The sequence below is a fragment of the Procambarus clarkii genome, chromosome 46, assembly GCF_040958095.1.
Source record: "Procambarus clarkii isolate CNS0578487 chromosome 46, FALCON_Pclarkii_2.0, whole genome shotgun sequence".
In the NCBI taxonomy this organism is placed as follows: Eukaryota; Metazoa; Arthropoda; class Malacostraca; order Decapoda; family Cambaridae; genus Procambarus; species Procambarus clarkii.
The window spans coordinates 33,665,872-33,693,434 of NC_091195.1; the positions used below are offsets into that span (position 1 = coordinate 33,665,872).

Genomic DNA, 27,563 nt, shown 5'->3' on the forward strand with positions numbered 1-27,563 from the left:
TCTCGGCGGCCTCTTTATGTGCCTCTAGGCGGCCTTATATGTACACCTAGGCGGCCCTTTTATGTGCCTCTAGGCGGCCCTTTATGTGCCTCTTTGAGGCCCTTTATGTGCCTCTAGGCGACCTCTTTATGTGCCTCTCGGCGACCTCTTTATGTGCCTCTAGGCGGCTCCTTTATGTGCCTCTTTGCGGCCCTTTATGTGCCTCTAGGCGGCCCTTTATGTGCCTCTTTGAGGCCCTTTATGTGCGTCTAGGCAGCCCTTTATGTGCCTCTAGGCGGCCCTTTATGTGCCTCTGGACGGCCCTTTATGTGCCTATTTGCGGCCCTTTATGTGCCTATTTGCGGCCCTTTATGTGCCTCTAGGCGGCCCCTTTATGTACCTCTAGGCGGCCCTTTATGTGCCTATTTGCGGCCCTTTATGTGCCTCTAGGCGGCCCTTTATGTGCCTCTTGGCGGCCCTTTATGTGCCTCTAGGCGGCCCCTTTATGTGCCTCTAGGCGGCCCTTTATGTGCCTATTTGCGGCCCTTTATGTGCCTCTAGGCGGCCCTTTATGTGCCTCTAGGCGGCCCTTTATGTGCCTCTTGGCGGCCCTTTATGTGCCTCTTGGCGGCCCTTTATGTGCCTCTAGGCGGCCCCTTTATGTACCTCTAGGCGGCCCTTTATGTGCCTATTTGCGGCCCTTTATGTGCCTCTAGGCGGCCCTTTATGTGCCTCTAGGCGGCCCTTTATGTGCCTCTAGGCGGACCTTTATGTGCCTCTTGGCGGCCCTTTATGTGCCTCTAGGCGGCCCCTTTATGTGCCTCTAGGCGGCCCTTTATGTGCCTATTTGCGGCGCTTTATGTGCCTCTAGGCGGCCCTTTATGTGCCTCTTGGCGGCCCTTTATGTGCCTCTAGGCGGCCCCTTTATGTACCTCTAGGCGGCCCTTTATGTACCTCTAGGCGGTCTTTATGTGCCTCTAGGCGACCCTTTATGCACCTCTAGGCGGCCCTTTATGTGCCTCTTGACGGCAATTTATGTACCTCTAGGCGGCCCTTAATGTGCTTCTAGGTGACCCATTATGTACCTCTAGGTGGCCTTTTATTTGCCTTTTGGTAGCCCTTTATGTACCTCTAGGCTGCCCCCTTTATGTACCTCTAGGCGGCCCCTAAATGCACTTCTAGGCGGCTCCTTTATGTATCTCTAGGTGGCCCTTTATGTACCTCTAGGCGGCCATTTTATTTGCTTCAAGGCGGTTCTTGTATGGGCCTATACACGGCCATTTTATGTGCCTGTAGGCGGCCATTTTATGTGCCTCTAGGGGGCCATTTTATGTGCCTGTAGGCGGCCATTTTATTTGATTCTAGGCGGTTCTTGTATGGGCCTATACACGGCCATTTTATGTGCCTCTAGGCGGCCATTTTATGCGCCTGTAGGCGGCCATTTTATGTGCCTCTAGGCGGTCATTTTATGTGCCTCTAGGTGGCCATTTTATGTGTCTCTAGGCGGCCATTTTATGTGCCTCTAGGCGGCCATTTTATGTGCCTCTAGGCGGCCATTTTATGTGCCTCTAGGCGGCCATTTTATATGATGAGCCTCTACGCGGCCCTCCATCATTGCTCCTATAAGAGACTCTCAGGGGACGGAAGTTTACTTGTAGTAAACTCCATGTAAGTTGTTAACATTATACTGTGAATATTGTCCACAAGAGAGCGGAGGGGGAGAGGGCGATCTACACAGAAGCTCAGATGGGAACCCCAGCAATACAAAAATAAATAATTCAAAGCCTAATTAATATGATATAGCAAAGTTCGTGGTACGGGGGTAGCTTTGGTACTCTTTAAAGTTGTACTCCCTACATATATGCCATTCCCTGTTGGGCACATACCCAGCAGGAATTACTGTTAGAAATTAGGTGAGGCTAGCTCCCTGAGTAGGGTCTTCTAGCTCGCATAGACAGAGAAGCAGACATTATTTTTTGTTGATACAGATTTATCATTTCTTGTTCTATTTTGTGTTGATGCAGTTAACAACTTATTATTACTACCTTCGATATAACTTTTCATCCTTTTGACAACATCAATAATATCAACTAAACTTTCCGAAGAATGTGTAAACATAGCTTCCTTAATCTCTCTTAATAAGGGAGATTTCTAGTTCCTGAGATCAACTTTGTCATTCTTCTCTTTACGGGTTCAAGTTAAATTATGTCCAGTATATTGTATGTTGACCAAACTGAACTGCATAATCTAAATAGGTCCTTACAAGAGCAAGATAAAGGCAGAGAATAACATTACTAAATGCTACACCGTATATTTCTGTGTGAGAAAATGAGCACCATTACTCTACCTAAACCAGAAGCCAACACCACAATGATCACAGGAGTTAGGTCAAAATATTGACAAGTTTTAAGTTATAAAATAAAACAAAATGCAGGAGGCAGACTTTGGAATTTTATTTGTTTTAGTGATCTCAAAAATGTATTTCTGACCCAATGTTTAACACTAACATCTTGTTTTAATAACGTTAAATTGTTTTTCCAGATGACAGAAATCTGAAGAGTATAAAGACAGAAGAAATTAACTAGTTAAAGAACAAATTGAAAATAACAAATAAAGCTGGAACCAAATATTGCATTAACTTGTGAACACATTTAGTAAAATTTGGTTTATATGGAAATCACTTATATTTTTGGTCAATTAAGTGACTGTATTATGGTTAATGCAGTCGGATCATCACCGATTAGATCCGAGTTTGATTCCCTGGCAGTGTGAGATGCTCAGCCTCCTGATACCTCTGTTCACCTAGCAGTAAATATTAACCTTGAAATTAGTCAACTGTTGAGGGATACATCCTGAGGAAGGTCTGTCGTTGGCTTAGGAAGGCCTACACAAGCCTAATAAGCTGCCCGTCTCCGAAAGTGGGAAACAATGTTATGTTTTTAAACATAATATAATAACAAAACCAGCGTGGGACATTTACTGCTTGTGTGAGGTGAGAATCATACGGCCCAATATGGCGGCCTCGAGTCCTGTTATCCAACCGGAAGATGTGAACAGACTGCTGTATGGACTGGCTGTGACTAAGGCAGGACGAGACGCGCTAGCAAGTGTGTTTATGTGGTCGTACCGTGGCACCTTCCCAGTAGTGACTTACCTCACTCAGGACTTGGGGTACACCAATGCTCAGTACAGGCGTGTCTTCGATGATCACCAGAGGGATAAACTCGAAGTTTCCTCTGACGCGGCAACTTTTGACATCACCCTGTTGTATAAACTCCTGCAACTTGTGTGTGGTCTGGCTGAGATGAATGACCCCACGTGGACCACTCCAGGGCCTCAGGGACCATCACTTGAACACCTCATTCACAGCCTGAAGCAACACCGAAACACGTTGGCCCATGATAATGTGAGAATGTCAGAGCAAGATCTTACGTCAACACTGACGGAGCTCAGTGACTTATTGGCTAAGATGCTGGCTGAGGCCGGCGTCCGGTGTGGGACAAACAGCGAGGATGTGGACCATGTGATCAGAGATGTCACCGAGTATATTGGTGGTCTGCTAGCGAAGGTCAGAGAGCCGCTGGATCCCTCAGATGTGGCGTACTTGCCTCAGCTCCGCCAGGAGATTAAGATGTTCAGAATCCATATAATAGAAGAAGTTAAGTAGATGAGCAAACAGGAGCTAACTGACGAGTATAAACTGCTGTACCAGATTGCTCCCGCACCCTGGCTCTTCCTCAACATTAACTACAACCCAAGTCTTGCTTTTACACGACTGCGACTTCTTGAAGATCCCGTCATACGGGCAAGACTCTCCCACGCTGCCAAGGGTCAGGATATAGACTATGAACACATCTTGAGTATGAGACGAGAGGACGGAAGAGTCCCTCAGTGTGTCCTCCTGACGGGGGAAGGTGGTATGGGCAAGACAATTTTACTCATGCTGATCCTCGATGTGAGGGATCTAGATCCCTCAGCTAGTTTTCCTAGTTTCTAGAGCAGGCTAGACACTCTAGAAATTGAAGCTTTCAAAAATAACATATGCTTGTTGGGTGTTGAATGAAAGCTTATGTCAAGAACTATCACTTGAGAGTAGTTAGAAGTCTGTGATTGCTCTGTAGAGAGAATTACAGAGATTTTCCTGTTTCTGTGAAATAGGATGTGAGTTGAGAGTGAGTGTGAGAGGATACTTGACTAAAACCGTTAGAGGTGGGGGGGAAGAGTGGGGGAGCGCTGCCTCACCCCCCCCCCCACATGGGAGACATCACGCCACTCCTTAGGCCTCCTCCTCCTTGTGACGTCACAAGACGCCGAGGGTGACGGAGAGAGGTGATTGGTTTGGGGCACGTGTGGTCCAAGCCTAGTTTTGGCGCGAAGAATTCTGATTGGGGGCGGCACGAGGGGCTGTGCCGGCTCCAAGCTGATTGGTTTAGGGATTGTAGGGAGTAGGTATGGGTATCTGTTGTACCCTGAGCCCGCGAAATCTTGAGTTTGAATTGGGCGGCCAGGGAAGGAAGAGGTGTTTGGGTGGGGCGGCACGCTTGCCGCCTCCACCCCCTGTTAATCGCTTCTGTCGTCCAAATTACTCGATGGGTGGCACTCCTGCCATCAGGGGTTGTCTCAAGGCCTAATTAAGTGAATTGGGGCCAGTGATTTACGGTAGAAACAGAAAAAAGCTAAGGGACAGTTGACTGTGTGAACGCATGAGGCAGGCTGGCAGAAGCCTCGTGGAGTATCAGATTGATCCCTCATCCCTCGGGTCTGAGCATCCTGTCTAGTGGCAATGGACAATTGATGTTGGCCAGTGTACGCGTATGTGTGATTGCAGGCCCATGTTGGACTCTGCATTCCGCCAGGCTGCGTCAGTATGGGGACGCCGCCTGGGGACGCCACCAACCATTGTCACCCCAGTGTAGAACAAAGGCATGGTTCTAGAGTGATGGGGTGGAGATTCCCCAGCCGCATGGGTACTCCTGTGGGCGGCAGCCTGCCAGCCCGCGGCCACCCGTGGCCACCCGCGCCTGCCCGCGCGCCGGCCACCCCAGGCCACCCACCCGCCTGCCCGCGAGGCGGCCACCCAGGCCACCCGCGAGCCGGCCACCCCAGGCCACCCAACCCCCCCTCTCTCAGCTCGGGGGGGGCGCTGTGGCCACCTGCCTTGGCCACATGCCTTGGCCACTTTCCCGGGACAGCCTAGGGCCACATCTTGTCGACGCATGAGGAGCAAGCCAGCTAAGTGTGTCAGCTAAAAGCTAAGTGTGGTAGTCAGTTTTGGGAATGAGGAAAAGTAAGGCAGTAGAAATGAGTAGAAATGAGTACTATTACAGTGTGATGAGTACCGGTGGATGTTCCCGGTAAGAGTTATCTCAGAGCCTCGGCAGGCCAGGAAAAAAACAGCTGGGGGGCAGCTGTCAGTGGAATCCAGATGTCGGGTAGGGGGGTACCTGGAGATAGAGATTATACACGGGACCACGCTGTATGGTAGTATGTTGGTAGACTGACTAGAGGATGTGACCAGTCAGTGTAGAGATTTACCATGTAAGTGATCCAGCCTGTCGATTCTATATAATCGTTCAGGCTGGATTAATGCCATAGAGTACGGTAAAATTATAATCATTAGAGGTAGTCAGGAGTGTCAGTGAGGACCCCTGAAGTCTGTGTAATTAGTACATATTACTTGGTGATATAATTTTCAGAGAGTAGGTGAAGGCCATTTCTATGTGTTCATTTGCATGTCTATGTACTGTGATTGTGTGGTAGTCAGTAGGGGTGATTGCTGACCGAGTGCCTAATGATGTCATTAGCATGTGGGTATGCTGACGGCATCATTATGTTGCAGGTTTGTGCAGTGTTGTTATCAGTATACAATATTATTGCCCCAGGAACTGTGTTGAGGGTAAGGGACCTCTAGGATTATTCAGGGGAATTTTCAGTACTTAATGAGAGCAGGCAATTGATGGGTTAATTGCCTGGCTGAAGTATGTGTGTGTTCACAGTATTCCTTTGCAATCGGGTGCAAGTAAAAGAAGAGGAGGGGCAGTAATATTAGTATACTTGTGTGTGTTGCACAACCGTGTGTGTTATTGTCTGGGCACAGTAATTAGCGAGTTGCAGTGCTGCAACTATATGTGTGGGTAGTGCTGATATGATGTTGCATGCCATTATAGTGTGACCTATGTAACGCTGGGGTTACTTTGTTCTTTAAGTTATGTTGAGGACTTAAGGATTCAGTGAGTTAATTAAGGGGTAATTAACTGGATAAGGGGTGCACACTTAGTATTGGGGAGTGAGTGGGGGCTGTTAAGGGAACAGTGTTGAGCTATAATGAGATACGTCTCGGGAGCAATTAATTGTCCATGTGACAGTTAATTGACCACTCTAGCTAATTATGTAATTAGCCTTCTCATCATGAATTCACGTAGTGGGAGAGGTTCTGTCAGAGTCTGTCAGTATTTGTGTTAACGTAATATGCTCGAGACTAATTACCTTTCAGGGGTATAGCATTAGTGGCTCATGTTAATTAGTGGAGTAATTAGCATTGGAGAGCTCCGGTGACTCGGTAAAGCGAGGTCATGGAGCTAGCATAAATCGTTGTATTAATCATATCCTGTCTGAGGACAGTGGATTATTGGCACATCTTGTTAATTAGGGTAATTAACTCCTTTCCCGTGAATTCACAGTGTTTGATGAGACCTGCTTAGGCAGTGCGGAGTGAGACGTATTTATGGATGGTTAATTATCGGTCCTGGTGACAGTTAATTAATGGCTCAGTAATTAGTGGGTTAATTAGGGTAATTAACACTCACTAGTAATTTTTTGGACACAGACTGTGGAGAAGCTACCAAGTTAGGGTAGGCTTAGTTAACGTAACTCAATGGGGATGTAGTTAGTGGTCCGTTTGACCTTAATTGAGAATTACTCACTGAATACTTGCAAGGAGTCAAGTGTGTTGTAATATGTTGAGTTATTGTTAACAAGAGAGAGACAAGTGTTAAAGATTAACGTAGAGTATCATCATGTTGTTGTCTAGTGGGAGACAATTGTTTGTGATTACCGTGGTACTTTGTTGCTGACTGCTGCGATCAGTCAATTAATGTAATTAATCACTTCAGGCAATTTCTTTTGGTTGTCGTCTGGTGACGAGAGTAGAGTCATACTAGGGATCTGTGGAGCTGTGTCCCAGAATTCCCGCCTTGCCTGTCGGTGTATCGGGTTACAACAGGGCAACTTCTTAGTGGGAGTTGCAAAGAGTGTTCACACGGGGTTGTGATAGGGGGGAGTCACTGTTAGACTTCCGCCTAGTTACGTGGGTCTCTCCTGGGGGGCGGGAGGATCCCTAAGCTTGTGATTATAGTAGCTGTCAGGGGAACCGTGACACTATTGATTGCCTGCTTGTGTCTTTGTTTCAGTGGATCCTTCATTTGTTCAGTTAGTTCATGTTATCAGCCCGAAGTGTCAGCAAGATGGAGCCTGCTGTCACTTCTCGAGGGGCTGTTGAATAGCTGTGTTGCAAATGCCACTTGATGTACAATAACGTAACCATTCGCTGTGGTGTAACTTAGTCTGTGATATTTTTCTTTGTTTTGCAATATTGCGTCATCAGTGGGCACACCTGTGTTCAGGTTAGTTCAGTATGCAGCCTCACAGCAAGGGTTGCTAGTTAGCTGTTTGTTATCGTGCCACTGGATGGACATTAACGTAACGTAAACTCGGTAATGTAGTAGTTAGTCTCTTGTTATTAATAAATTGTTATGTTATAGAAAACAGTCTTTGATGTCAACCCTTCAACCATATTATTCCACTATATTTCTGCATAATATCATTAAATGTTGATGTGATCTTGATAAGGCGGCTGTTCTTGGGAATTCGAATTCCAATTCATAGCGCCACTTCAAATATAAATATTTGATTGTGAGAACCCGTCGGTTACCCTTTATTAGTTTTAACGTCCTGTTTAACTAGAAGGAGCCAGCGGCCAATTGTGGACAGGTTTTCACCCTTGTTGGTGGAGGCCTGGCGGTTTGCTCCCGCTTTTCCTTTTTCTACTGGACTCATGCTTAACTGCCGTGAGCAAACTTTAAACTTGGAGTCCACCTCTTAAGGGAGGTAGGCGTAGAGAAAAATCTCACAGCTGGCGCCCAACGTGGGGCTATGCAACTTGGGTTCGAGCCCATGAAGAGTAGTCTTATTGAATTTTTAAAGTAACATAAAATATCGTTGCAGAATATTGTGGAACAGTATTGTTGGAGGTATGTTTTGTGCACGGTTGTCACACGTAGGTACACACACCACACACACACAGTATGATAGAGGTATTTCATGGTAGATATGGGGAAATCTGTCTGGCTTTTTGTGGCTGCGAGCTAGTGGACATTGACACACTCATTGGCGAGGGGTGTCAGCTCAGCAGCAGGTGTCGTGGACACACAGCCAGCGTGCAACAGTGGTTGCAAGAGTGCACTCAGGATCTGCCTGAGGTGCAAGACACCACCTACCTTAGGGTAGAAGAAGCTTCTAGAAGTGACCTCAAGTGTGAGAGGTCTTATTGGACGACACTGTAGTTGTCAAGGGTGTCATAGGAGTGTAGTTATTGTTACACAGTAGGATCTTAGTGGGAGGTCGCGCCACCAGAGTAGGATCCAAGTAGACTTCTTTAGAGAAGTGGAGTAATTCATCTGTAGTTAGACAGGTGATGGAATTTCTTGCCAGAGTGGGGACTGTACAACCCCAGGAAGAATTCATGGTAGTCACTAGAGAGGTTGAGCAGAGGCTCCCGTTAGCAGAGGTGACAGCAGGGCCGAGTTCGAGCCTGAAGGTGAGAGCGCAGCAAGTCAGTGCTGGCTCAAGTGCAGATTGCAAGGAGGCAATCTCACACAGGGAAGGGAAGACAAACCCACCCTAGTGCACTTAACCCGGTGACAAGGTATGAAGGTAAAGATGCCTAGCTTGGCAGTTCTGAGAAAGACGATTCGATGGATGCATACATCGATCGCCTTTTGAAGAAAGGCTGCCAATGCAAGATGGCAAGGGTCATTTTGGGCTGGTGATTTTCCATGGTTCAGATCCCCAGCAGCATAATGATTTTGTTCTTTAAGGATTGCCTTGGTAAAGGGTTATAGTAGATCTGCAGAGGGAATGCTGATCACATTCCAAGTTAGGTCCAGGGGAGAACTAGACAAGAGGGTTTGACAGATGTCAAAAGTTTTGCTTGAGTCCTTGTTAGAGTAGGGGGACCTAGGAGAAGCAAGGGAGGGACCCCAGGCTCAGTAGGGGAGCATAGGTACTTGTAGAAGAGGGTTTTCTCCCAGATAGTTCAGTCGGTAGAGCAAGACCGGCTGGTGTTGGGCAGTTGGACAGTGAGAGTGATCCTGTCAACTTGTTGCTAGGTCAGGTGGAGGACTGACAGTAAGTCTTTTGTAGGCTGAGGGGAGTGTAGAAGTGCTTCACTGGTAAGGCCACACCAGTGTGTTGCTCATGTGTCCAGTATGACACAGACCGAGGATGGAAATGGGAGGTCCAGTGATGGAAATGGTTGCGAGGTGTTGAGCCGGCCAGGACCAGAGCTGGAGCCGAACATGTTGCCACTCCAAGGTCGGGCAGCACCACCAGGGTGATCCGGTGGTAGTGCACAGAGACCCTCAGGCCAGGATGGATAGGAAACAGAGTTTCACACTCCACACTTGTTTAGCTAGTACACCTGTTGGGCAGGTGTGTGCAGAAAAACTAGCTGGTGTTTTGAATGTATTTTCCTTGCAGGAAAATATATTCTTTAGTGGGAGGTTGTGTGAGGGATCTAGATCCCTCAGCTAGTTTTCCTAGTTTCTAGAGCAGGCTAGACACTCTAGAAATTGAAGCTTTCAAAAATAACATATGCTTGTTGGGTGTTGAATGAAAGCTTATGTCAAGAACTATCACTTGAGAGTAGTTAGAAGTCTGTGATTGCTCTGTAGAGAGAATTACAGAGATTTTCCTGTTTCTGTGAAATAGGATGTGAGTTGAGAGTGAGTGTGAGAGGATACTTGACTAAAACCGTTAGAGGTGGGGGGGAAGAGTAGGGGAGCGCTGCCTCACCCCCCCCCCCCCCACATGGGAGACATCACGCCACTCCTTAGGCCTCCTCCTCCTTGTGACGTCACAAGACGCCGAGGGTGACGGAGAGAGGTGATTGGTTTGGGGCACGTGTGGTCCAAGCCTAGTTTTGGCGCGAAGAATTCTGATTGGGGGCGGCACGAGGGGCTGTGCCGGCTCCAAGCTGATTGGTTTAGGGATTGTAGGGAGTAGGTATGGGTATCTGTTGTACCCTGAGCCCGCGAAATCTTGAGTTTGAATTGGGCGGCCAGGGAAGGAAGAGGTGTTTGGGTGGGGCGGCACGCTTGCCGCCTCCACCCCCTGTTAATCGCTTCTGTCGTCCAAATTACTCGATGGGTGGCACTCCTGCCATCAGGGGTTGTCTCAAGGCCTAATTAAGTGAATTGGGGCCAGTGATTTACGGTAGAAACAGAAAAAAGCTAAGGGACAGTTGACTGTGTGAACGCATGAGGCAGGCTGGCAGAAGCCTCGTGGAGTATCAGATTGATCCCTCATCCCTCGGGTCTGAGCATCCTGTCTAGTGGCAATGGACAATTGATGTTGGCCAGTGTACGCGTATGTGTGATTGCAGGCCCATGTTGGACTCTGCATTCCGCCAGGCTGCGTCAGTATGGGGACGCCGCCTGGGGACGCCACCAACCATTGTCACCCCAGTGTAGAACAAAGGCATGGTTCTAGAGTGATGGGGTGGAGATTCCCCAGCCGCATGGGTACTCCTGTGGGCGGCAGCCTGCCAGCCCGCGGCCACCCGTGGCCACCCGCGCCTGCCCGCGCGCCGGCCACCCCAGGCCACCCACCCGCCTGCCCGCGAGGCGGCCACCCAGGCCACCCGCGAGCCGGCCACCCCAGGCCACCCAACCCCCCCTCTCTCAGCTCGGGGGGGGGCGCTGTGGCCACCTGCCTTGGCCACATGCCTTGGCCACTTTCCCGGGACAGCCTAGGGCCACATCTTGTCGACGCATGAGGAGCAAGCCAGCTAAGTGTGTCAGCTAAAAGCTAAGTGTGGTAGTCAGTTTTGGGAATGAGGAAAAAATAAGGCAGTAGAAATGAGTAGAAATGAGTACTATTACAGTGTGATGAGTACCGGTGGATGTTCCCGGTAAGAGTTATCTCAGAGCCTCGGCAGGCCAGGAAAAAAACAGCTGGGGGGCAGCTGTCAGTGGAATCCAGATGTCGGGTAGGGGGGTACCTGGAGATAGAGATTATACACGGGACCACGCTGTATGGTAGTATGTTGGTAGACTGACTAGAGGATGTGACCAGTCAGTGTAGAGATTTACCATGTAAGTGATCCAGCCTGTCGATTCTATATAATCGTTCAGGCTGGATTAATGCCATAGAGTACGGTAAAATTATAATCATTAGAGGTAGTCAGGAGTGTCAGTGAGGACCCCTGAAGTCTGTGTAATTAGTACATATTACTTGGTGATATAATTTTCAGAGAGTAGGTGAAGGCCATTTCTATGTGTTCATTTGCATGTCTATGTACTGTGATTGTGTGGTAGTCAGTAGGGGTGATTGCTGACCGAGTGCCTAATGATGTCATTAGCATGTGGGTATGCTGACGGCATCATTATGTTGCAGGTTTGTGCAGTGTTGTTATCAGTATACAATATTATTGCCCCAGGAACTGTGTTGAGGGTAAGGGACCTCTAGGATTATTCAGGGGAATTTTCAGTACTTAATGAGAGCAGGCAATTGATGGGTTAATTGCCTGGCTGAAGTATGTGTGTGTTCACAGTATTCCTTTGCAATCGGGTGCAAGTAAAAGAAGAGGAGGGGCAGTAATATTAGTATACTTGTGTGTGTTGCACAACCGTGTGTGTTATTGTCTGGGCACAGTAATTAGCGAGTTGCAGTGCTGCAACTATATGTGTGGGTAGTGCTGATATGATGTTGCATGCCATTATAGTGTGACCTATGTAACGCTGGGGTTACTTTGTTCTTTAAGTTATGTTGAGGACTTAAGGATTCAGTGAGTTAATTAAGGGGTAATTAACTGGATAAGGGGTGCACACTTAGTATTGGGGAGTGAGTGGGGGCTGTTAAGGGAACAGTGTTGAGCTATAATGAGATACGTCTCGGGAGCAATTAATTGTCCATGTGACAGTTAATTGACCACTCTAGCTAATTATGTAATTAGCCTTCTCATCATGAATTCACGTAGTGGGAGAGGTTCTGTCAGAGTCTGTCAGTATTTGTGTTAACGTAATATGCTCGAGACTAATTACCTTTCAGGGGTATAGCATTAGTGGCTCATGTTAATTAGTGGAGTAATTAGCATTGGAGAGCTCCGGTGACTCGGTAAAGCGAGGTCATGGAGCTAGCATAAATCGTTGTATTAATCATATCCTGTCTGAGGACAGTGGATTATTGGCACATCTTGTTAATTAGGGTAATTAACTCCTTTCCCGTGAATTCACAGTGTTTGATGAGACCTGCTTAGGCAGTGCGGAGTGAGACGTATTTATGGATGGTTAATTATCGGTCCTGGTGACAGTTAATTAATGGCTCAGTAATTAGTGGGTTAATTAGGGTAATTAACACTCACTAGTAATTTTTTGGACACAGACTGTGGAGAAGCTACCAAGTTAGGGTAGGCTTAGTTAACGTAACTCAATGGGGATGTAGTTAGTGGTCCGTTTGACCTTAATTGAGAATTACTCACTGAATACTTGCAAGGAGTCAAGTGTGTTGTAATATGTTGAGTTATTGTTAACAAGAGAGAGACAAGTGTTAAAGATTAACGTAGAGTATCATCATGTTGTTGTCTAGTGGGAGACAATTGTTTGTGATTACCGTGGTACTTTGTTGCTGACTGCTGCGATCAGTCAATTAATGTAATTAATCACTTCAGGCAATTTCTTTTGGTTGTCGTCTGGTGACGAGAGTAGAGTCATACTAGGGATCTGTGGAGCTGTGTCCCAGAATTCCCGCCTTGCCTGTCGGTGTATCGGGTTACAACAGGGCAACTTCTTAGTGGGAGTTGCAAAGAGTGTTCACACGGGGTTGTGATAGGGGGGAGTCACTGTTAGACTTCCGCCTAGTTACGTGGGTCTCTCCTGGGGGGCGGGAGGATCCCTAAGCTTGTGATTATAGTAGCTGTCAGGGGAACCGTGACACTATTGATTGCCTGCTTGTGTCTTTGTTTCAGTGGATCCTTCATTTGTTCAGTTAGTTCATGTTATCAGCCCGAAGTGTCAGCAAGATGGAGCCTGCTGTCACTTCTCGAGGGGCTGTTGAATAGCTGTGTTGCAAATGCCACTTGATGTACAATAACGTAACCATTCGCTGTGGTGTAACTTAGTCTGTGATATTTTTCTTTGTTTTGCAATATTGCGTCATCAGTGGGCACACCTGTGTTCAGGTTAGTTCAGTATGCAGCCTCACAGCAAGGGTTGCTAGTTAGCTGTTTGTTATCGTGCCACTGGATGGACATTAACGTAACGTAAACTCGGTAATGTAGTAGTTAGTCTCTTGTTATTAATAAATTGTTATGTTATAGAAAACAGTCTTTGATGTCAACCCTTCAACCATATTATTCCACTATATTTCTGCATAATATCATTAAATGTTGATGTGATCTTGATAAGGCGGCTGTTCTTGGGAATTCGAATTCCAATTCATAGCGCCACTTCAAATATAAATATTTGATTGTGAGAACCCGTCGGTTACCCTTTATTAGTTTTAACGTCCTGTTTAACTAGAAGGAGCCAGCGGCCAATTGTGGACAGGTTTTCACCCTTGTTGGTGGAGGCCTGGCGGTTTGCTCCCGCTTTTCCTTTTTCTACTGGACTCATGCTTAACTGCCGTGAGCAGACTTTAAACTTGGAGTCCACCTCTTAAGGGAGGTAGGCGTAGAGAAAAATCTCACAGCTGGCGCCCAACGTGGGGCTATGCAACTTGGGTTCGAGCCCATGAAGAGTAGTCTTATTGAATTTTTAAAGTAACATAAAATATCGTTGCAGAATATTGTGGAACAGTATTGTTGGAGGTATGTTTTGTGCACGGTTGTCACACGTAGGTACACACACCACACACACACAGTATGATAGAGGTATTTCATGGTAGATATGGGGAAATCTGTCTGGCTTTTTGTGGCTGCGAGCTAGTGGACATTGACACACTCATTGGCGAGGGGTGTCAGCTCAGCAGCAGGTGTCGTGGACACACAGCCAGCGTGCAACAGTGGTTGCAAGAGTGCACTCAGGATCTGCCTGAGGTGCAAGACACCACCTACCTTAGGGTAGAAGAAGCTTCTAGAAGTGACCTCAAGTGTGAGAGGTCTTATTGGACGACACTGTAGTTGTCAAGGGTGTCATAGGAGTGTAGTTATTGTTACACAGTAGGATCTTAGTGGGAGGTCGCGCCACCAGAGTAGGATCCAAGTAGACTTCTTTAGAGAAGTGGAGTAATTCATCTGTAGTTAGACAGGTGATGGAATTTCTTGCCAGAGTGGGGACTGTACAACCCCAGGAAGAATTCATGGTAGTCACTAGAGAGGTTGAGCAGAGGCTCCCGTTAGCAGAGGTGACAGCAGGGCCGAGTTCGAGCCTGAAGGTGAGAGCGCAGCAAGTCAGTGCTGGCTCAAGTGCAGATTGCAAGGAGGCAATCTCACACAGGGAAGGGAAGACAAACCCACCCTAGTGCACTTAACCCGGTGACAAGGTATGAAGGTAAAGATGCCTAGCTTGGCAGTTCTGAGAAAGACGATTCGATGGATGCATACATCGATCGCCTTTTGAAGAAAGGCTGCCAATGCAAGATGGCAAGGGTCATTTTGGGCTGGTGATTTTCCATGGTTCAGATCCCCAGCAGCATAATGATTTTGTTCTTTAAGGATTGCCTTGGTAAAGGGTTATAGTAGATCTGCAGAGGGAATGCTGATCACATTCCAAGTTAGGTCCAGGGGAGAACTAGACAAGAGGGTTTGACAGATGTCAAAAGTTTTGCTTGAGTCCTTGTTAGAGTAGGGGGACCTAGGAGAAGCAAGGGAGGGACCCCAGGCTCAGTAGGGGAGCATAGGTACTTGTAGAAGAGGGTTTTCTCCCAGATAGTTCAGTCGGTAGAGCAAGACCGGCTGGTGTTGGGCAGTTGGACAGTGAGAGTGATCCTGTCAACTTGTTGCTAGGTCAGGTGGAGGACTGACAGTAAGTCTTTTGTAGGCTGAGGGGAGTGTAGAAGTGCTTCACTGGTAAGGCCACACCAGTGTGTTGCTCATGTGTCCAGTATGACACAGACCGAGGATGGAAATGGGAGGTCCAGTGATGGAAATGGTTGCGAGGTGTTGAGCCGGCCAGGACCAGAGCTGGAGCCGAACATGTTGCCACTCCAAGGTCGGGCAGCACCACCAGGGTGATCCGGTGGTAGTGCACAGAGACCCTCAGGCCAGGATGGATAGGAAACAGAGTTTCACACTCCACACTTGTTTAGCTAGTACACCTGTTGGGCAGGTGTGTGCAGAAAAACTAGCTGGTGTTTTGAATGTATTTTCCTTGCAGGAAAATATATTCTTTAGTGGGAGGTTGTGTGAGGGATCTAGATCCCTCAGCTAGTTTTCCTAGTTTCTAGAGCAGGCTAGACACTCTAGAAATTGAAGCTTTCAAAAATAACATATGCTTGTTGGGTGTTGAATGAAAGCTTATGTCAAGAACTATCACTTGAGAGTAGTTAGAAGTCTGTGATTGCTCTGTAGAGAGAATTACAGAGATTTTCCTGTTTCTGTGAAATAGGATGTGAGTTGAGAGTGAGTGTGAGAGGATACTTGACTAAAACCGTTAGAGGTGGGGGGGGAAGAGTGGGGGAGCGCTGCCTCACCCCCCCCCCCACATGGGAGACATCACGCCACTCCTTAGGCCTCCTCCTCCTTGTGACGTCACAAGACGCCGAGGGTGACGGAGAGAGGTGATTGGTTTGGGGCACGTGTGGTCCAAGCCTAGTTTTGGCGCGAAGAATTCTGATTGGGGGCGGCACGAGGGGCTGTGCCGGCTCCAAGCTGATTGGTTTAGGGATTGTAGGGAGTAGGTATGGGTATCTGTTGTACCCTGAGCCCGCGAAATCTTGAGTTTGAATTGGGCGGCCAGGGAAGGAAGAGGTGTTTGGGTGGGGCGGCACGCTTGCCGCCTCCACCCCCTGTTAATCGCTTCTGTCGTCCAAATTACTCGATGGGTGGCACTCCTGCCATCAGGGGTTGTCTCAAGGCCTAATTAAGTGAATTGGGGCCAGTGATTTACGGTAGAAACAGAAAAAAGCTAAGGGACAGTTGACTGTGTGAACGCATGAGGCAGGCTGGCAGAAGCCTCGTGGAGTATCAGATTGATCCCTCATCCCTCGGGTCTGAGCATCCTGTCTAGTGGCAATGGACAATTGATGTTGGCCAGTGTACGCGTATGTGTGATTGCAGGCCCATGTTGGACTCTGCATTCCGCCAGGCTGCGTCAGTATGGGGACGCCGCCTGGGGACGCCACCAACCATTGTCACCCCAGTGTAGAACAAAGGCATGGTTCTAGAGTGATGGGGTGGAGATTCCCCAGCCGCATGGGTACTCCTGTGGGCGGCAGCCTGCCAGCCCGCGGCCACCCGTGGCCACCCGCGCCTGCCCGCGCGCCGGCCACCCCAGGCCACCCACCCGCCTGCCCGCGAGGCGGCCACCCAGGCCACCCGCGAGCCGGCCACCCCAGGCCACCCAACCCCCCCTCTCTCAGCTCGGGGGGGGGCGCTGTGGCCACCTGCCTTGGCCACATGCCTTGGCCACTTTCCCGGGACAGCCTAGGGCCACATCTTGTCGACGCATGAGGAGCAAGCCAGCTAAGTGTGTCAGCTAAAAGCTAAGTGTGGTAGTCAGTTTTGGGAATGAGGAAAAAATAAGGCAGTAGAAATGAGTAGAAATGAGTACTATTACAGTGTGATGAGTACCGGTGGATGTTCCCGGTAAGAGTTATCTCAGAGCCTCGCCAGGCCAGGAAAAAAACAGCTGGGGGGCAGCTGTCAGTGGAATCCAGATGTCGGGTAGGGGGGTACCTGGAGATAGAGATTATACACGGGACCACGCTGTATGGTAGTATGTTGGTAGACTGACTAGAGGATGTGACCAGTCAGTGTAGAGATTTACCATGTAAGTGATCCAGCCTGTCGATTCTATATAATCGTTCAGGCTGGATTAATGCCATAGAGTACGGTAAAATTATAATCATTAGAGGTAGTCAGGAGTGTCAGTGAGGACCCCTGAAGTCTGTGTAATTAGTACATATTACTTGGTGATATAATTTTCAGAGAGTAGGTGAAGGCCATTTCTATGTGTTCATTTGCATGTCTATGTACTGTGATTGTGTGGTAGTCAGTAGGGGTGATTGCTGACCGAGTGCCTAATGATGTCATTAGCATGTGGGTATGCTGACGGCATCATTATGTTGCAGGTTTGTGCAGTGTTGTTATCAGTATACAATATTATTGCCCCAGGAACTGTGTTGAGGGTAAGGGACCTCTAGGATTATTCAGGGGAATTTTCAGTACTTAATGAGAGCAGGCAATTGATGGGTTAATTGCCTGGCTGAAGTATGTGTGTGTTCACAGTATTCCTTTGCAATCGGGTGCAAGTAAAAGAAGAGGAGGGGCAGTAATATTAGTATACTTGTGTGTGTTGCACAACCGTGTGTGTTATTGTCTGGGCACAGTAATTAGCGAGTTGCAGTGCTGCAACTATATGTGTGGGTAGTGCTGATATGATGTTGCATGCCATTATAGTGTGACCTATGTAACGCTGGGGTTACTTTGTTCTTTAAGTTATGTTGAGGACTTAAGGATTCAGTGAGTTAATTAAGGGGTAATTAACTGGATAAGGGGTGCACACTTAGTATTGGGGAGTGAGTGGGGGCTGTTAAGGGAACAGTGTTGAGCTATAATGAGATACGTCTCGGGAGCAATTAATTGTCCATGTGACAGTTAATTGACCACTCTAGCTAATTATGTAATTAGCCTTCTCATCATGAATTCACGTAGTGGGAGAGGTTCTGTCAGAGTCTGTCAGTATTTGTGTTAACGTAATATGCTCGAGACTAATTACCTTTCAGGGGTATAGCATTAGTGGCTCATGTTAATTAGTGGAGTAATTAGCATTGGAGAGCTCCGGTGACTCGGTAAAGCGAGGTCATGGAGCTAGCATAAATCGTTGTATTAATCATATCCTGTCTGAGGACAGTGGATTATTGGCACATCTTGTTAATTAGGGTAATTAACTCCTTTCCCGTGAATTCACAGTGTTTGATGAGACCTGCTTAGGCAGTGCGGAGTGAGACGTATTTATGGATGGTTAATTATCGGTCCTGGTGACAGTTAATTAATGGCTCAGTAATTAGTGGGTTAATTAGGGTAATTAACACTCACTAGTAATTTTTTGGACACAGACTGTGGAGAAGCTACCAAGTTAGGGTAGGCTTAGTTAACGTAACTCAATGGGGATGTAGTTAGTGGTCCGTTTGACCTTAATTGAGAATTACTCACTGAATACTTGCAAGGAGTCAAGTGTGTTGTAATATGTTGAGTTATTGTTAACAAGAGAGAGACAAGTGTTAAAGATTAACGTAGAGTATCATCATGTTGTTGTCTAGTGGGAGACAATTGTTTGTGATTACCGTGGTACTTTGTTGCTGACTGCTGCGATCAGTCAATTAATGTAATTAATCACTTCAGGCAATTTCTTTTGGTTGTCGTCTGGTGACGAGAGTAGAGTCATACTAGGGATCTGTGGAGCTGTGTCCCAGAATTCCCGCCTTGCCTGTCGGTGTATCGGGTTACAACAGGGCAACTTCTTAGTGGGAGTTGCAAGGAGTGTTCACACGGGGTTGTGATAGGGGGGAGTCACTGTTAGACTTCCGCCTAGTTACGTGGGTCTCTCCTGGGGGGCGGGAGGATCCCTAAGCTTGTGATTATAGTAGCTGTCAGGGGAACCGTGACACTATTGATTGCCTGCTTGTGTCTTTGTTTCAGTGGATCCTTCATTTGTTCAGTTAGTTCATGTTATCAGCCCGAAGTGTCAGCAAGATGGAGCCTGCTGTCACTTCTCGAGGGGCTGTTGAATAGCTGTGTTGCAAATGCCACTTGATGTACAATAACGTAACCATTCGCTGTGGTGTAACTTAGTCTGTGATATTTTTCTTTGTTTTGCAATATTGCGTCATCAGTGGGCACACCTGTGTTCAGGTTAGTTCAGTATGCAGCCTCACAGCAAGGGTTGCTAGTTAGCTGTTTGTTATCGTGCCACTGGATGGACATTAACGTAACGTAAACTCGGTAATGTAGTAGTTAGTCTCTTGTTATTAATAAATTGTTATGTTATAGAAAACAGTCTTTGATGTCAACCCTTCAACCATATTATTCCACTATATTTCTGCATAATATCATTAAATGTTGATGTGATCTTGATAAGGCGGCTGTTCTTGGGAATTCGAATTCCAATTCATAGCGCCACTTCAAATATAAATATTTGATTGTGAGAACCCGTCGGTTACCCTTTATTAGTTTTAACGTCCTGTTTAACTAGAAGGAGCCAGCGGCCAATTGTGGACAGGTTTTCACCCTTGTTGGTGGAGGCCTGGCGGTTTGCTCCCGCTTTTCCTTTTTCTACTGGACTCATGCTTAACTGCCGTGAGCAGACTTTAAACTTGGAGTCCACCTCTTAAGGGAGGTAGGCGTAGAGAAAAATCTCACACTCGAGAAGTGGGTAGAGGACCCTGATGCCATACGTCACCTAGGCACTGTGGACCTCGTTTTCTATGTACAGTGCAGGGACTCACATCTTAATACCTTCGATGATCTCCTCCGCCAGTTGCTGCCTCAAACACTTCGTGATTCTGGTGCCGACTTCCAGCTGTTTAAGGAGATAATCTTGAGCTTAAATATATTAGTCCTGATTGACGGCTACGACCAGGTCAACGACCATTCACTAAGGCTGGTGAAGGAGCTGTTGCACCTGCCTGGCAAGGATGTGAGGTTGGTGATAACAACACGGCCGGGGTGGGACCAACAACTGTCACAGCTCGTCCCACACACCAGACCTCGCTGCAACATCCTCGTCTTGGGCATCACTCCAGAACGTCGCGTGGAGTTCGCCGAGAGAACCATGAAGGTGCTGGTGGAGGAAGAGAGCCAACGGAGTGTCATCACAGGGAGGTTTACCCAGCGGCTGGAGCAGATGAGTCAGTTCCTGGGTGAGTACCTCAATACTCCACTCACCTTGACCTTGTTGGCGCTGCTGTGTGTCGAGGCTCCAGAAGAATTTAACAACCTCACCACAAACACTCAAGTCTACGAGAAGATTCATGACTTCATAACCAACAAACTGGTGTCCAGACTCACAGACAAACACGTGACCGAACCCAAAAGGAAATGTGACAAGTTTTTGTTGTTCTTGGAAGAGATTAGTTTAAGAGGGATCCAGAGGAAGGAGTACGACCTTTGGCCGGAGACAGAAGCGGAGATTAGGGTGAAGTGTGACACTCTGGGACTGCCGCAGGAGGAGGTCTTGTCCAACTATTTCACAAGAACCAGCTACCGTCGGGGTCTCAGGGTGGTGTGGGTGTTTGGCTATGTTCACGCTAGGTACCAGGAGTATTGTGCCAGCAGGGGGCTGGTCGCTCTCTTGTTGAGGGCTGAGCAAGACCGAGGTGATCCAGCATCACACCGTGTGTCAGGGAAAAGGTCTATAATCATTGACCTCTTGGTGGATGTTGTACGTAAGGAAAGAGGATCCTTGGGAGATCACCTGAGAGGGTCAGAGTTTGATATTAGAGACGTGCAACATGAGCTTAGGCAACTCTCCAGATGGCAGAACATTTTACTCAGCACTACCGGGGTGCTGTGTGCCCGGGGAGTAGAGCACAGGTTCATTACTTACATAATTGACCTGTCCGAGATGGTAACAAATTCGACTGACGAGCTGTTGAAGCATGTAGCAGAGTCCCGCGGGAGTGAGCACGTCATCCAAGCCGTGTGTGAGAAGCTGCGTACAGAACTTTTGTGGACAATATGGAGTGTTGACTCGTGGGTTGTCCTGCCGCTTGTTCTTAAGAAGGTGACACCTAAGAACATTTACCTAGTCATAAACGATACACCCCAACTAAAGCAGTGTCTGTCTACACTGTCAGTGCTGGCAAAAATGAAGGTAACCATATACTTAGGTCTTGGCGATAGTTTATACAGCAAAGATGGAAATATTGATAAATCAAAACAATGTTTGGAGAGGCTGACAGCCCCCGACAGTGAGTGTACCTTAGAGGGGTTTGATGGTGGCTTGCCTGAGGCAGCCATACCCCTCCTGCCTCCCACCCTCGAGATCCTCCACCTGCGCCTCACACTACAGCAACTGCCCGCCCTCATCCGTCACCTGTCTCACCTTCCTCACCTGCAGGGTCTTGGTAAATATTCATATTTTTCACCATAATTTTTAGGGTTATTTATTAATACCAAAATTATGCAAGGGGCTTCATTCGTCATGTTTAATATAGTAATTCAGATTTACATTGTTTACATATATGTTTACAACCTTATGGACGAAAGACTCCTTATATTGTTTACAAACATAATCACCTTATGGGAGACACACCTTATTTTGTTTACAAATATAATCACCTTAAGGGAGACAAACACCTTATATTGTTTACAAATATAGTTACCTGAGGGCGAGAAGCTCCCAACATTGTTTACAAATATAGTCACCTTAAGGGTGACAAACACCTTATATTGTTTACAAATATAGTCACCTTAAGGGTGACAAACTTTCTACTTTGATTACAAATATAGACTTATTAAGGGCGACTACTCCATGAATAATAAATTTCCGAAACATTCCGCTGCTGTATAAATTCTTGTGCATAAATAATTTCATGAAGTATTTAGCGACGCCAAACTTTTGGTTCTGATGACTTACCACTTTGACTTTGACTCGTGTTACAGATCTCCTTTCACTGTGACCTAATTCCTGTTCAGGATGACCTTTCACTGAGACCTTATTCCTGTTCAAGATGACCTTTCACTGTGACCTAATTCCTGTTTATGATGACCTTTCACTGTGACCTTGATCCTTGGTTAATTAGGCCTTCCGTATCTTTGACCCTTAATTCAGGTGACCCATCTATCCCTGTGACCTTGACCATTGATAGAGATGACCATGACTGTGACCTTGACCATTGATAAAGATGACCATGACTGTGACCTTGACTATTGATACAGATGACCCTGACTGTGACCTTGACCATTGACAGAGATGACCTTGACCATTGACACAGATGACCATGACTGTGACCTTGACCATGATACAGATGACCTTGACCATTGATAGATAACCTTGACAATTGATACAGATGACATTGACGTGGCTTTTAAAAGCTATTAATACATAGTTTAGTTGCTATTAATACTCTCCAAAATACGGACTTGTCATCAGGTAATAAACCCAGCAGTAAGGTGAGTGGATGGCTCAGTATGTCTTCTTGTTATATCTTAGAACATAACAGTAACGACAGTGACTGTATCTAAGTGTTTGTCTTCAGGCATTGACCTAGACGCCATGGGCTATGTGGACCCGGACACCCTGGACGCCACGGGCTACGCGGACCCGGACACCCTGGTCACTCTGCCGTGCCAGGAAAGGAGGCTCAACCTGATCATCAGGCGGGACCTCACTGATGACGACCGCGCCATAGACTGGTGCTGCCACCTGGCGGCTCAGCTGTGTCCTCCCTCAAGAAGACGGTGTAGTCTCCTGTGGTTCCGTGACACGCGTCTCGCCAGTACGTATTGACTACATTTTAACACGTGAATATCTGTAACTCAGTTGTTTAATTCACAGTGCTTCCAGTGGTTTCAGAAATATTTTTACATTAAGTCATGAATTAGAGAACTTATAAGGCTTCTTGAGTAACTTTGAGCACCGTTTAGCGACCAAGAATATTCATTAAGCATGCTTCACTGTTCATAAGATAACACTGATCAATATTTAGCCCAACATTGTCTTGCTTAATACAAGCTAGATTTACTTGATATAAGTTTTCTTTGGCATGAGTGTGTGACGTAGACAGGTGTGGGTGGGGAGAGTAGCCAGGTGTGGGCTTTAGTGTTCCCTCTCATGTGCAGGTGTGGGTGGGGAGAGTAGCCAGGTGTGGGCTTTAGTGTTCCTTCCCATCTGCAGGTGTGGGGAGGGAGAGTAGCAGGTGTGGGCATCAGTGTCCCCTCTCATGTGCAGGTGTGGGGGTGGAGAGTTACCAAGTGCTTCAGTTTTCCCTCTCATCTGCAGGTGTGGGTGGGGAAAGTAGTCAGGTGTGAAGGAGACAGGTGTTGGTTTACTGTTCCGACTCATCTACAAGTGGGGGCTGGCAGTGGTCCCAGCTGTAGAATTCAGTATTTACTCTGATATGCAGGTTTGGATGAGGATTAGGCTAGTGTGGGGCTTCTTCTGCAGGTGTGGGTGGGGAGAGTAGCCAGGTGTGGGCTTCAGTGTTCCCTCTCATCTGCAGGTGGGGCCCAGGAAACAATTTTAGGTTGCCACAACGTACCTGGAAGGTGTTTGAAAGCTGTGACAAAGTTTATTTTCATGTATTAGCTACGTTATTGTGTGGTTGTAAATAAGTTGCCACAACTTATTGCACAACTTTGGCTAAACAATTTTGAGTCCGTGTCGCAACCTTAAATGTTGCATAAAAATGGTTTTCCTGATTGATGGAATATATATAAAAAATATAGAAATATATTAAAAATATATTTTTACATATACTAGAAATAAAATTAAAGCATAATAGAAGGTAGGTTAAAAATATTTTATTCATTACTTTCACTTAATGGAGAATCCATAGTAGTGGTGGTGGAATTGTTGCTGGGTTGTGGTTGGTGGCAGTGGTGGTAGGTTGTGATTGGTGGCAGCGGTGGGTGATGTTTATTGTGGGTGGTAGTGGTTGGTTCTAGTGGTGGTTAATAGTTGTGGTTGGAGGTGGTGTAGTTGATTGCTGTGGTTGGTAATTGTGGTGGCTGAGAGTTGTGATTAGTGGTAGTGGTGGTTAATGTTAGTAGTGGTCGAGGTTATGGTGGTTTGTGGTATCTGGCTCTGCTCCTCTACCCTCCTCCACCTCTGCACCACTACCCTCCTCCTCTTCTGCACCACTACCGTCCCCCTCTGCACCATTACCCTCCTCCTCCTCTGCACCACTACCGTCCCCCTCTGCACCACTACCCTCCTCCTCCTCTGCACCACAACCCTCCTCCTCTGCACCACTACCGTCCCCCTCCTCTGCACCACAACCCTCCTTCTCTACACCACAACCCTCCTCTACACCACTACCCTCCTCCTCTGCACCCCTACCCTCCTCCTTCTCTGCACCACTACGCTTCTCCTTTGCCCCACTACCCTCCTCCACTGCACCACTACCCACCTCCTCTGAACCACTACCCTCCTCCGCTGCACCACTACTCACCTCCTCTGCACCACAACCCTCCTCCTCTGATCCACTACCCTCCTTCTCCTCTGCACCACTACCCTCCTCCTCTTCACCACTATCCTCCTCCTCCTCCGCACCATTACCCTCCTCCTCCTCTGCACCACAACCCCCCTCCTCCTCTGCACAACTTCCCTCCTCCACGTCTGCACCACTTCCCTCCTCCTTCGCACCACTACCCTCCCACTCTGCACCACTACCTTCTTCCTCCTCTGCACCACTACCCTCCTCCTCCTCCGCACCACTTCTCTCCTCCTCCTCTGAACCACTACTCTCCTCCTCTGCACCACTACCCTCATCCTCCTCTGCACACTACCCTCCTCCTCCTCTGCACCACTACCCTCATCCTCCTCTGCACCACTACCCTCCTTCCCCTTTGCACCACTACGCTCCTACTCCTCTGCACCACTACCCTCCTCCTCCTCTGCATCACTACCCTCCCCCTCTGCACCACTACCATCCTCCTCCTCTGCACCACTAACCTCCTGCTCTGCACCACTACCCTCCTCCTCTGCAAAACTACACTCCTCCTCCTCCGCACCACTACCCTCCTACTCCTCTGCACCACTACCCTCCTCCTCCTCTGCACCACTACCCTCCTCCTCCTCCTCTTCACAACTACCCTCCTTCTCCTCGGCACCACTACCCTGCTACTCCTCTGCACCACAACCCTCCTCCTCTGCACCACTACCCTCCTCCTCCTCCTCTGCACAACTACCCTCCTTCTCCTCGGCACCACTACAATGCTACTCCTCTGGACCACTACCCTCCTCCTACTCTGCACCACTACCCTCCTCCTCCGCACCACTTCTCTCCTCCTCCTCTGCACCACTACCCTCCTCCTCTGCACCACTACCCTCCTACTCCTCTGCACTACTACCCTCCTCCTCCTCTGCACCGCTACCCTCCTCTTCCTCTGCACCACTACACTGCTACTCCTCTGCACCACAGCCCTCCTCATGTGCACCACTAACCTCCTCCTCCTCTGCACCACTACCCTCATCCTCCTCTGCACCACTAACCTCTTCCTCCTTTGGCACCACTACCCTCTTCCTCCGAACCTGTATCCTCCTCCTCCTCTGCACCACTACCCTCCTCCTCCTCTGCATCACTACCCTGCTACTCCTCTGCACCACTACCCTCCTCCTCCTTTGCACCACAACTCTCCTCCTGCTACGCACCACTACCCTCCTCCTCTGCATCACTACCCTGCTACTCCTCTGCACCACTACCCTGCTACTCCTCTACACCACTACCCTCCTCCTCCTCTGCACCACTACCCTCCTCCTCCTCTGCACCACTACCTTCCTCCTCCTCTGCACCACTACCCTCCTCCTCTGCACCACTACCCTCCTACTCCTCTGCACCACAACCCTCCTCCTCCTCCTCTGCACCACTACCTTCCTCCTCCTCTGCACCACTACCCTCCTCCTCCTCTGCACCACTACCCTCCTCTTCCTCTGCACCACTACCCTGCTACTCCTCTGCACCACTACCCTCCTCCTCCTCTGCACCACTACCCTCCTCCTCCTCTGCACCACTACCCTCCTCCTCCTCTGCACCACTACCCTCCTCCTCTGCACCACTACCCTCCTCCTCCTCTGCACCACTTCCCTCCTCCTCCTCTGCACCACTACCCTCCTCCTCCTCTGCACCACTACCCTCCTTCTCCTCTGCTCCACTACCCTCCCCCCTCTGCACAACTACCCTCCTCCTCCTTTGCACCACTACCCTCCTACTCCTCTGCACCACTACCCTCCTCCTCCTCTGCACCACTACCCTCCTACTCCTCTGCACCACAACCCTCCTCCTCCTCTGCATCACTACCCTCGTTCTACTCTGCATCACAACCCTCCTCCTGCTCTGCACCACAACCCTCCTCCTCCTCCGCACCACTACCCTCCTCCTTTTCTGCACCACTACCCTCCTCCTCCTCTGCACCACAACCCTCCTACTCCTCTGCACCACAACCCTCCTCCTCCTCTGCACCACTACACTCCTACTCCTCTGCACCACAACCCTCCTCCTGCTCTGCACCACAACCCTCCTCCTCCTCCGCACCACTACCCTCCTCCTTTTCTGCACCACTACCCTCCTCCTCCTCTGCACCACAACCCTCCTCCTCCTCTGCACCACTACCCTCCTCCTCTGCACAACTACCCTCCTCCTCCTCTGCACTACAACCCTCATCCTCCTCCGCACCACTACCCTCCTCCTCTGCACCAATACACTGCTACTCCTCTGCTCCACTACCCTCCTACTCCTCTGCACCACTACCCTCCTCCTCTTCTGCACCACTACCCTGCTACTCCTCTGCACCACTACTCTCCTACTCCTCTGCACCACTACCCTCCTCCTCCACTGCACCACTACCCTCCTCCTCTGCACCACTACCCTGCTACTCCACTGCACCACTACCCTGCTACTCCTCTGCACCACTACCTTCCTCCTCCTCTGCACCACTACCCTGCTACTCCTCTGCACCACTACCCTCCTGCTCCTTTGCACCACTAACCTCCTCCTCCTCTGCACCACTACCCTCCTCCTCCTCTGCACCACTACCCTCCTCCTCCTCTGCACCACTAGCCTGCTACTCCTCTGCACCACTACCCTCCTACTCCTCTGCACCACTACCCTCCTCCTCCTCTGCACCACTACCCTCCTCCTCCTCTGCACCACTACCCTCCTCCTCCACTGCACCACTACCCTCCTCCTCCTCTGCACCACTAGCCTGCTACTCCTCTGCACCACTACCCTCCTACTCCTCTGCACCACTACCCTCCTCCTCCTCTGCACCACTAGCCTGCTACTCCTCTGCACCACTACCCTCCTACTCCTCTGCACCACTACCCTCCTCCTCCTCTGCACCACTACCCTCCTCCTCCTCTGCACCACTACCCTCCTCCTCCACTGCACCACTACCCTCCTCCTCCTCTGCACCACTACCCTGCTACTGCTCTGCACCACTACCTTCCTCCTCCTCTGCACCACTACCCTGCTACTCCTCTGCACCA

General features: G+C 48.6%; 1 protein-coding gene across 1 annotated transcript in view; it reads left to right on the forward strand.

The window, feature by feature from the left end:
* The first annotated feature begins 3,646 nt into the window (after positions 1-3,646).
* The window catches only part of LOC123770606 (uncharacterized), a 37,075-nt gene continuing 13,158 nt past the window's right edge, over positions 3,647-27,563 (forward strand). Inside the window, exons 1-3 of the mRNA XM_069301624.1 lie at positions 3,647-3,896; positions 19,720-21,480; positions 22,615-22,854. Of these exons, the coding sequence (XP_069157725.1) occupies positions 3,647-3,896; positions 19,720-21,480; positions 22,615-22,854 (2,251 nt within the window). The remainder of the gene's footprint in view (positions 3,897-19,719; positions 21,481-22,614; positions 22,855-27,563) is intronic.